This window comes from Crocuta crocuta, unplaced genomic scaffold (genome assembly GCF_008692635.1).
Source record: "Crocuta crocuta isolate KB4526 unplaced genomic scaffold, BGI_CrCroc_1.0 scaffold35, whole genome shotgun sequence".
NCBI classification, from domain to species: domain Eukaryota; kingdom Metazoa; phylum Chordata; class Mammalia; order Carnivora; family Hyaenidae; genus Crocuta; species Crocuta crocuta.
The window spans coordinates 8,118,492-8,130,080 of NW_027530625.1; the positions used below are offsets into that span (position 1 = coordinate 8,118,492).

General features: G+C 50.8%; 1 protein-coding gene across 6 annotated transcripts in view; it reads right to left on the reverse strand.

The window, feature by feature from the left end:
- Positions 1–10,602, reverse strand: part of MED27 (mediator complex subunit 27) — a 256,683-nt gene extending 246,081 nt beyond the window's left edge. For all 6 annotated transcript variants that reach the window (XR_013336121.1, XR_013336120.1, XM_077768415.1 and 3 more), the window contains exons 1-2: positions 10,381–10,602; positions 8,227–8,371 (exon numbers count right to left, since the gene is read on the reverse strand). Coding sequence is in view for 4 of the 6 variants with exons in the window: in XM_077768415.1 (XP_077624541.1) it covers positions 8,227–8,371; positions 10,381–10,583 (348 nt within the window). In the remaining 2 variants the exon portion in view is untranslated. The remainder of the gene's footprint in view (positions 1–8,226; positions 8,372–10,380) is intronic.
- Positions 10,603–11,589: the final 987 nt, after the last annotated feature.

The following is an 11,589-nucleotide window of genomic DNA, read 5'->3' on the forward strand; positions in this document are numbered from 1 at the left end:
AGGAGGCTCGTGCGAGGGGACAGACGCGCTAATCACCTAGCGGCTCTTCCCCCAGCTCACCCCGCCACCAGGAAGGGCAGACCAGAAAACAGGGAGGCGTAACAGCAGATTCTCTCTGTACTTGTAATGACAGGCTTCCTTGCCCACCATCAATGTGCAGCTCACCGTGAAGAAAAGTGACACAGGACAATTTCCTTTCTACTAAGCGTTCCTGGAAGATAAGAGAAAGTGCCCTTTGCAGGCTCTGCTTACAATCTACAGAAGGCTTTGGACAAACCACACAAACCTAACCAGCCCAGACAGACCGACTCCTGGGGGCCTGCGTGACACATGTCCTGCAGCCTCTGCGGCCACCCCAGGCAGCTTCTAGGGAGAGTTCCTGTTCCTTTGGAGAGAGAAAAAATGAGAGAGGCACAAATCCGATTCCAGGCAACAATAAAGTGGCAATTTTCAGAAACCACAACTAGTCAGTAGAACATAAAGATGTGGAATTAGGCCAAAGCCTTGGGATAGAAACCATTTAGAATTACAGGGGCACCTCTGGATTTTCATTAACATTTGCACTTGGCATGTTACAAGAGGCTACTGCTGTCTACAGAACCTCTGGAAGGTAATTTTCCACTGAAGTCCTCCAGGCTGCTGCTCCGTTCTGGCGTATTTTGAGATGCATACACAAGTCCTTAAGAAACGTTACCGGACAAGAGCCGCGCTTTTCCAGCCCCCCTGCTTTCGTTCCATAACCGTAGAGATGCATACGTAACCCTGCGACTCTTCCCAAGCCAAAGCCGAAAGGGACTGGAGAGATCATCCGACCCAAGTCCTCATTCGAGCGGCGAGGAAGCCAGAACCCAGAGGGGTGCAGCCGCCGGGATGCAGTCACACAGCGCGGCACATGGTAGCCAGGCGACAGCCGAAACTCGATACGGGTCTCTCAAAAGCTCTTTCCCACATTGTCACAACTACATGATGTCACAGCCGCACGCTGCCTTCCTAGCGCTTCACCACAAACATGCCCCGGCATAGGACGGACGAACCCTATGGGCCCACCACACACACGGCTCGGGGCGCCGGGGCGGGGGGCACAGGTGAGCTCCGCAGTCCGCCCACAGCCCCGACTTGAAGGCTGCTGTTCACCACTCTGACAACGAGGCCATGACGGACACAGCTGGTGTCACCTGCCCCCAATCAGAAAGCTGGCAGAGAGGGCTGGAGGTTCAAACCCAAAAGCGTCCGACCCCGAGCCCTGCTGGTCACAAAGTGGATAGAATCCAAATGTTTATTTTCATACTGGCCTTTGTGTGCAAGCATCTTCCCAAAGAAACAGCGCAAGAAATCCCAGACTAGGGGCGCCTGGGTGGCTCAGTTGTTACACATCCAACGACTCCTGATTTGGGCTCAGGTCAGGATCTCATGGTTCCTGAGTTTGAGCTGCATAACGGGCTCTGCAGTCACAGCACAGAGCCTCCTTAAGATTCACATTCTCTCTTGGGGCGCCTGGGTGGCTTAGTCGGTTAAGCGTCTGACTTTCGCTTAGGTCATGATCTCGCGGTTCGTGGGTTCGAGCCCTGCGTCGGGCTCTGTGCTGACAGCCAGCTCAGAGCCTGGAGCCTGTTTCAGTCTGTGACTCCCTCTCTCTCTCTGACCCTCCCCTGCTCACACTGTCTCTCTCTCTTTCTCTCTCCTAGAAATAAAAAAATTTTTAAAAATTTTAAAAAAATAAAACATTTAAAAAAAGAAGATTCACATTCTCTCTCTCTCTCAAAATAAATAAACTTTAAAAAAACAGACAGAAAGAAATCCCAGACTAGGTCACAACACTGTTCCCGCCAGGGAAGAGGCCTTCCTGAGTGCCCCAGCGAGAAGGTTCCTCACTTCAGCCGAAAGGGCCGCCTTGGGCAAGACACAGCCCTTCTCAACCCCTTCTCTGCCGTCCTCTCCTTCCTCCTTGAGGCGTCTTCCCAGGACCCTCACCCTGCCTTGACTGCCCCCCAACTCCCACACGCCATGCCACCCCGTCCAAAACCAGGCCTCCGCACCAAGAGGCTAGCAACCTGTCTCACCCAACTCCCAATCCCCTCGCCCAACCTCCAGGTTCTAGGAGGAAAGATCTCCTCCCGCTAGTTGACGTTAGTGTGTGAACTACTAATATCTGCGCTCAGGCTTCCCCAGAGCAAAAAGGTGCTGACTACCTAAAAGAATCTCTGACTGGCAGAACTTCAGAAGCATATACCAAAACCAAGTTTGGGGAGCTGTGCGATAGAGCAGGAATCACCGGAAGAGAGGCCCGTGCGGCCCAGGGGTCTGTCCCTCGTGGCTATCTGCGAAGGCAGTAGCAGCCCAGCCCCCAGAGAGGACTCACTCAGGGCCAGGTCAGTGCTTCACCTGTATTGCCTCGTTCAGCCTTGGAATTTCTTTCTGCGGTGGGTACAATTATCATCCCCATTTTACAGACTAGAACACTGAGGCCCAGAGAGGTGGGCCTCACAGCTGTCAGACAGCAGAACTAGGATAGGAAAAATGGCGCTCCAGCTCCGGAGCCCATGCTCTTCACAACACACACGTACGCTATTACCCCGCCTGGGAATCGTAACCACCATTTCTACAACACGGCCGGGTGTGAGTACCCTAAGGCACTCCGCGTGCACTATGTCATTTAATCTTTACCACAACACTGGGATACAAACACTGGCATGATCCCCATCTTACAGAGGAGGACACCGATGCTTTAAGAGTTCTCCCTCACTTGTTCAAGGCACGGCGGAAGCACGGAGGTGGCTCAGAACACCGGCAGCCTAACTCCAGAACTTACAGGGGAGGCCCCCGCTTCTGGCTATCTTCTCTGCTTCTGATTCCAACGGTATCTCTTTTGTTCTGTTGCCCTTTTGCTGCTTAGGCTACTCTTTGTTCTTTTCATAATGGCTTCCGCGGCATCAGGCTTGGGGGTGGGGAGGGAGGAGAGGGGTGGAGGGTTCGAGGCTCACCCGGGCAGCCACGTCCAAGAGCCAGACGTCGTGGCAGCAAGCCGTCCTGAGCGAGCAGGGCTGTGCAGGTCACACACCCCGGAGAATGGCAGCTGTGCTAACAGTCCCGAACCATGCACGTAGCAGAGAGAGGAACGGATTCTTCCCTCGGGGCGGGCCTGGCGCTAAGGCAAATGCTAGGAACAGAAATCGGGTACCGACAATACTCGGAGACGGATAACCCCCAAGAGGCTGATGGAGCGGACCCTCCTCTCCCCAGGTTTCACACCGCCGCCACACGGCACCTGACATCGGTGCCATAGCTCAAATCAGCCTGACTCCGCGACTCCAGAAGACCGCGATGCCGCCCCGGCTCCCTCAGAAAGGACACGCGGGCGACAAGCATTGTAGATAAAACGGCTAACCTCAGCCTTCAAGGAGCTTACCATCAGTTCCCCAACTGACCTCAAGCTGTCCTTCCAAATTACCCTTCTGGAAGCCAGCCCTGGCCTCCATCATAGCATCTCAAAACGGTCTCTCATCTCCAACTAGCACAACCGGATTGCTCCGTGAGGGCCAAAAATGGAAACATCTTTATCATACTTCATCCAAACACACTAGCAAGCAAACCACAAAAAGGGGTTGTAAATTAAAAATTCAACAGAAAAGGCTTTTATTTTTTTCTTTCATTCATTCAGTGAATTTTAGCCGAATGCTCGCTGTGTGCCAGGTGCCCTGCTAGGTGCTGGGGACGCCCGGCGGGAGACGGGACAGACACGGCACCTCTCCTCAGGGACGTGAGAGAGGGCAGAGCCCCTAAAGGAAGAGGCTCGATCTAAAACAACCCCAGCCCGTTCGCTCCAAGAGGCAGACACGTGAGGAGCACCTTCAAGGATGGATCTGAGACAGATGTTCCGGCCAATTAGCTATGTGCTGGCAGGAACGGCCAGCGCGCAGGATGGAGGGAAAGCCTTCAGACTCGCCAGCTGAATGTTCTCAGGACAGAAAGCAGCTCTTTCTCTAATAAAAATGAAAAATGAAACAGGTGAAAACCTAAAATGTGGCGGCCACACCTTCCTCGGGACCCCTTTCCCAACACACCCCCCCATCCCCGTCCCGACGAAAGTGACCCTTCAGGGGCTCATCCACTTCCCACGTCACCTGGGAAAGGCTGTGACCTTAGCCAGCTTTTCAGGCAAATGCACAAGCAGCCTCTGCCACAAACGAACAAAAAAAGTCAAAGTTGGGAAGAAGAGCCTGGTGACAGGACGCCAGGAACCTTCAGGGAGGGCTCCCCAGAAGAAGTGCAGTATAACCCGCATAACCAGCCACATAACATCCACGTGGACCATCTTCCGGCAAGGACAGCGTGGATGCCAATTACTCTATGCCCTTGTCAAGAGAGCCTGTTACCCCTCTACAGGACAATTATCTAAAGGTGCACGATAGTTAAAAGCTGAAGTCTTTCCCCAATTCAGCATGGAGAAAGTGCTGCTCACAGCAATTTGCCATCATTTCATTAGATGAGATAATTTTTAAATGTGTTATCCTAACAATTATGCCAACTACCATGTAATTAATATTCCAACATTCTTTACAAAAATTACAAAATCCCCTAGAGAAAGTAATTAGTCACTAAGCATGAACGAGATTTCTCTCTGGCCAACAGCACATAAAACAAAGTTCACCACATGATGGGTGGTATCAAAGACCTTGCTTCAATCCTCAGCCAGCCAGCGGTGCATAAAGCTGACACTGGCAAGTTACCCCAAACGTCACTTAACGTATTAACGCACTCACTGGTTTAAACGCTTTGAGGGTGAAATGATGAATGAGGTTGGCTTTAGCAATTAAAAAGCTCTTTTTCATTTGTAGGAGAGGCAAAATAAACACATATAATTGCTTGCTGCTTCCATATCCCCAGCTGGAAATTAGAATACTGGCTTATTTCTTGGGGCTACTTCTTGAGTTTATTAAAGAAATGTACATAAGGCATCCTCACCGTTGTTTCTCTCGTTCCTTTCAAGGATTTACGTATTCTCGTAATCTACCCTAAATCCTTTCTAGAGCAAGGGAAGGTATAAATAAGTCATAGTCAAACAGGACATTATCTATCATAGTGGAAATAAAAAAGCTGTTTTCCCTGCAGCCCACCTTTGAAGGACTGGCGGGGGCCGCTGAGCCCCAGGACAGAGCTGTGAGCCTCTGCGTGACCTCAGCAGGAAGGACTGCAGAGGGGGGTCGGTGACATCTGCCCTGGACGGGAGCAGCAGTTTGGGGACCCACGTACCATGTATTTGTCATCCCCATCTTTCAATAAACCACTGGAAATTAGCGAAACGCGTACAGATTCATGAATAAAAGATAATGTAGGAACTGCTTCTAGGATGAATGTTGAAGGGGAAAAATGTTTCCTAGCGTCGAACACCTTACACCAAAATGGATTAAAGCATCAAGTTTGGAGGAGAGAAGGCTGACCTGAGTCGGGAAACGCAAGGGATACTGGTCCAGCTGTGAAGCAGGTCAGTATTCCTTGGTTTGCTCAGCTATAAAATAAGCATAAACTAAACATCTCTTACTCATACTCTTGTTTCTACTAATCAGTGGTACGAGCAGCCCCAAGCACCCCCCTCTGCTGGGGCACTAGGGAGCCGATGAAAGAGCCGAAGGAAGAACTCTACAAAGGCCCGCCAGGCCCGGAACAGGGCTAAAGCCCCTCCGCCCCTCACACTGCTCATATGGGGTTTACAATCTATTTTCATCTGTAGCATCTCCAGGACAAGAAGTTCCATAAGTACCTAATACAACCTCTTCTCCGCCTTGGAGCAAGGGGAAGGGGCAGGGCCAGGGACGTTTATATTTTAAGATACTATTAAACTCGGCCAACAGTTAAACTACCTTCATTTAGGAGTTAAGCGCCATCGCTTCCGTTTGAAACCAGTCACTTCCCCTGGAGTCCCAGCCACTCGCTGCTCTGCGGGCAGCCCAAGTCTTCCCACTGCCGCAAAGTCTCCACAGCTGTGGCCTATTCCAAAAATTACCCACGTGATACGCCAACACAGCTTCCGTGTCCAAACACCAAAAAGCAAGACCTTCTACCAGGAGTCGAACCGGAAGGAAGTCACACAGGCACCTACTGATCAGATCCCACCCAGTCCCAAGGTAAACTCACGTAGGGATGACCTACGGGGCCCCTGGGGAAACAAGGACGGGCTGGCAGGGCAGTGCCACCTGCATAGGGCTGGAACCCTCGCGCCTGGCTGTGGCAAGGACATAACTTTTATCTGCCCCGCACCCCCTCCTTTTTGGAACTGCCTCTCCAGCTCCAAGAAGCCCCACTTCCCGTGCTCCAGGTGATCTGTAACAGCCCATCAGGGGATCACACCCCTGGATCAGGGCCTGTGCAGTTAGATAGGAGCCACCTACAAAGCAGGGCTCAAATCCCTTTTTGGGGTCCGGCGTGACACCAGGAGATCACCTGCTACAAGAACCAGGCAAATCGGCGGCTGCCAGGCCGTCTTTTCCACCCCCGCAGGCGTCAGGCCAACCCAGGAAAGCAGGCCTGGGGCGCACAGGAGAGGACAGGTCCCCATTCCAACCAGGCGCCCAGATCCTCAAGACCAAACTGGGTTTCTGCCCACGGCAGCCCAGAGTTTGGGGGACAAGCCCTGCAGGCTAAGGGTTCATGTCAAGAGGTTCAAGTTCTTTCTTCAGTGCTGACATGACAAACGGCTTCTCGCTGAATCTCAGACTTCGCTGCTACAGCTCTACCTCAAACCAAAATATACTACATACTGTTGAGAAATTCACAGGAAGAATTCTGCTCACCAGGAGGACCATCAAGGCTCACCTGTCATCCAAGACAGATTGGGGGGGGGGGAAGGACCACAGAAAAGAGGGAAAAGACAATGGATAACTGGAGCAGCTCACAACCAGTAACTGCGAGAACACCCGTCTCCAGAGCCGTAGCACACTCTAACGAGAACAGCTTCCAAAATCATCGCAAACACATTTTCTAGTTCTTTACCAGCAAGGGAAAAAAATACACAACAACCCGAAGCACCCAAACAAAAGGAACTTGTCGGTAAACAGACTGTTTCCAGGCTGATGAGCCTAATTGTTCCCGTTATTTTTAGACTAGAGTTTAGTTTTCCCTTCGCAGCTGTCTCAGGGTCTAGGCCCCAGGCCTGCCTGCTGATGGAAGCCACGAGGACCAAGTCCCACAGAGCGTGTTTAGAACAATCTCCTTCAGGGGGCAGGGCGCCTGGGGGGCTCAGTCGGTTAAGCGTCCGACTCCGGCTCAGGTCATGATCTCACAGTTTGGGAGTTCGAGCCCCGCGTCAGGCTCTGTGCTGACAGCTCAGAGCCTGGAGGCTGCTTCGGATTCTGTGTCTTCCTCTCTCTCTGCCCCTCCCCTGCTCACGCTCTGGCTCTCTCTCTCTCAAAAATAAACAAACATTTTAAAATTAATAAAAATTTAAAAATTAATAAACATTTTAAAAATGTTTAATTAAAAAAAGAGAACAATCTCCCTCAGGTGCAGTCTATAGTAATTAGAGAGTAGAAGAATAGTCTAACAAGCAGCACTCTCATGATGTTCTTCCGGTGACCACAGTTCGGGAAGACAGTACAAGCGACATGATCAGTGTGACTGGCTGAACATTCAGACCACCAGTCCTTAACCTTCTGGGGGCCACGAACGGGTCCACATCTGACGCAAGCTAGGAAGTCTTCCCCAGGGGAAAAAAACCTTGCACATACCCCAACACTGTGCATATGATTTCAAGGAGTTCGCAAAAGCTGCTTCTTACACCAGGTCTCTGAGTTAAATACACCGGACTTAGACCTTCTTAAAAAAAAGTCATGACCCGGGCGCCTGGGGGGCTCAGTCGGCTAAGCGGCCAACTTCAGTTCAGTTCATGATGTCACAGTTCGTGGGTTCAAGCCTCGCGTCTGGCTCTGTGTCTCCCTCTCTCTCTGCCCCTCTCCTGCTCACACTCTGTGTCTCTCTCTCTCTCTTTCAAAAATAAACAAACATTAAAAAAAAAATTTTTCTTTTCAAAGTCATTACCCAAGCACCATGATTAGTCCTCAGAGACTCAGAGGACTACGAAATAGCTCATAGAGAAATTCCAACTCTGGAGCCCCATGCTGAATCAAGAACAAAACAAGAAAAGAAAAACTTACCCTCACCTTCTGCATTTATGGAATGTAAGAAAACTCGGCTTTTTCTCTATTAACTCCATTTCTGACATGGCCCCCTTACCTTGTTTGACCATTTATATGCTTGAAGGAGTTGACTATACAGAGGGGTTTTGTCCTGCACGGGGTCCAGACTTAACAGCCCACTGTTATGGAGAGGATGGTTCTCAGATGGCTTGCCCACCAAGTTGCTCAGACGTTCCAGCTCACTGAAAAACAAAGAGATAAAGTAAATAAACCTGAATTTACTGAAGCTCCAGTGGTTAGCCAACCACACTGGTCAAAGGCTGTTCTTCAAACGGTCCATCGGAAGTCTCGTAAGAAGAAGTACTTTGAAAAGTTAAGATCAGGGACAATCAAGAAAACTCCTAACTGAGAGCTTAGCATATATTAAAACCGAGCTCTCTGGTGCCATTCTAAAGGAGGGAAAAAGTTAAGAGCACTAGAACCAAGAAGACTCCTAAAATCGGGATTTAACAACTCAGATTATTCTTGGGTGGGGGCGGGGGGAGGCGACTTTCAGGAATTCTGAAATGTAGGGTAACACTGTGAGTTTTAAGACCCACACACAGATCATTACATTTGACAGATCGGCAAGTACCTGAATAAATGATAACTATTTATCGTTCACACAGAAAGAGACTAGTACGTGGTACTTCACAGATGGTAAAACTTAGCAAAACAAAAAAGAGATAAAACAAACAAATGGAATGGGAAGACACCACCGAGGGGCTGTGTCAAAGCCGCACACTGCAGTCTAGCAGAACTCCAGAGAAGCCTGGGAAAGTGAGCCAACACCGAAAGCACATTCCAGAAGCACGTTCTGAGGCCAGTCTCAAACTGTCAACAAAAGACTCTCCAGGAACAGCTTCTCACGCCATACTCATTTTGGAACGTTCAGCCACCTTCTTGGCACTACCGAATAAGGATTTAAAAAGGCGACGGAACATAAATACTCTCGAACCTTCTAGAATGGGTGAAGGGTTCGAAGCTCCTGAATGTTCTACCAAAGGAAGCAAATCAGGGAGGAAACGCAGGAGAGAACAGCCAGTGCACCCCCTCGAGCAGGGGAAGTATTAACTGGCGCTGCGCCAGAGAACAGCAAGTGGATGTGGGAGTTGAGGAGGGGTGTGTGATTTCCTGGCTTCCCACCAAAAAAAGAATGGCAACTACTTAGGGGAAGAAAATCAAAAGAGGCACACATCGTTTGGTCACCACCTCCTCCTCCATTCTTCCCCCTCCTTCCATCTGGTTACTAAGGAGACCAACTTGGGGGTGAAAAAAAAAGTCCACCATTCCAGAAATTGTAGGGTGACTATCTCACCCAATGCCTTTCCCCACCAAGGTCAGTTCTGAGAGGCAAAAGGCATAAGTCCTGTGGGTCTAACCTCCCTGAGAGGGGTCACTCTCTTAAGGAAGGGAAGAGAAGTTCAGGACCGAACCAATTAAAGAGTTCCTACTGTGGGCTGGGCTGTTGACAATCACCCTTTCACTCAATCCTTACACGACACTTAGAAAGTAGAAAAGAGTGACTTGTAAGAGAGAGACAGAAATGTACACTCCTTAGCCCTTTAATTAATACTGGGGGCGGGGGGTTAAACAGAAGTCATTAAGCTGGTTTAGGCTGAGATTCGGTCTCTCTGGAGACGAAGAAGCTGACCAGGAGCAGAGTGGGCGTGAAGCCCTGATCAGACGGTTCCGGAGCGGGTGGGGGAGAGGGAAAGACGCAGGCCAAGGCCTGTTCCATCGTGTCTGGAGGAGGACTCGTGTGGAACTGACGGATTCCAGGTTCGGGGGCGAGGTGCTAATCAGATCGAGTGCACTTGGGTCCGGGGCAGCGCTGAGCTGGTCCTGTTCGGCAGTACTTGATCAGACACGGTGGGGCACAGAGGGCCCACAGGTGAGAAACCTGCGAGGCGGAGATGAGAAGCGGAAGTTGTGGGAAGAGCCCGTCTCCTCGTCAGGAGCCGAACGACCACACGGGAGGTCCCGGGCGGCGGGAGGCAGCCGAGATTAGGGGGCCAAGAGAAGGGAGACGAGAAAGCGGGGGTGGGGGACGAGGTGTCCCTGAGGAACAGGCATGGGCTTGGGGGGGACGGAAAGACAGCAAGGGAGCAAGAGACTGCGAGCAGCCCCTGGCTAGGAAGACTCGCGCGGGGTCGGGACAGGGTGGGCGCCGGGTGGGTCCCCGACGCTGGCCCCTCCCGCCGGTACCTACTTGAGGTCCCGGTTGACCGAATGCAAGTTGTCCTGGAAGTGCGCAATGAAGGCCTTCTCCCGGCCCTCCAGCGTCTCCTTGTTCCGCATGCCATCCTTCAGGCAGTCGAACACCCTGCTCACGCTGGAACGCAACGCCTGGATGGCACTGATGGCCTGAGCAAAGGCCTCCAGGTTCACTCCGACACTTAGCACGTCCGCCATGTTGCCGCCGCCACCGCTCTCCAAAGCCGGCTTCGTGAGCGAAAGGCCGCGCTCACTGATGACGCAGGCGCTCGAAGGCCTCTGGGAAATGTAGTTCTCGCGGGGGCGGGGCCGCCCAGGTGGTCAGTGCAGACACACGTTGTCGTCCGAAAGAGGGTTTCCCTTCATTTCCAGTGAGTGAATGAATGACTGGGCAGGAAAAGTGATCGCCTAGATGTGTGGAAGCCAGGCTGCACTCTCGGCTTTCTTAATGGTAACGAGTAAATACAGAAAGTTCCCACATTTACCCAATCTTACACCCGTGGGAATCACAGGGAAAAGAATTGCTCAGAGCAATAAAATGTCCACAAGAGTGAAGGATTATGACCCTTTGGGTACTTGAAAAAGACAAATATTGTATGCTTCCACTGATGAGATACCTCGAATAGGCAAATTCATAGAGATGGGGAGTAGAATGGTGGTTGACAGGGTCTGGGGAAAGGGGAGAATGAGGAGTCAGTCTTCAATCAACAGAGAGTTGCAGTTCAGGAAGATGAAAATGGTGCCATGGACAGTAGTGATGATTGCACAACAGTGTGAGTGCACTTAATGTTGCAGAACTGGACACTTAAAATGGTTAAGTGTAAATTTTATGTTGTGCATATTTTACCATAATTCATGTTTTTTATTTATTTTATTTTTTATGTTTATTTTATTTTTGAGAGAGAAAGGGAAGAGGGGCAGAGAGAGAGGGAGACACAGGATCCACAGCAGACTCTGGGCTCTAAACTGTCAGCACAGAGCCCAACTTGGTGCTCAGACTCATGGACTGCGAGATCATGACCTGAGCTAAAGCAGGCGCTCAACCAACTGAGCCACCCAGACACCCCTAATTCTTGTTTTTTTAATTCTGTAATGCAAAAGAGGAGGGTAATATTGACTTCACAGTGGAGCAGGCCGGCGGATACCACCCTAACAAGGTTGGCATCCCCGAACCTCCTCCTGACACAGTGCCCAGAGAAAACTG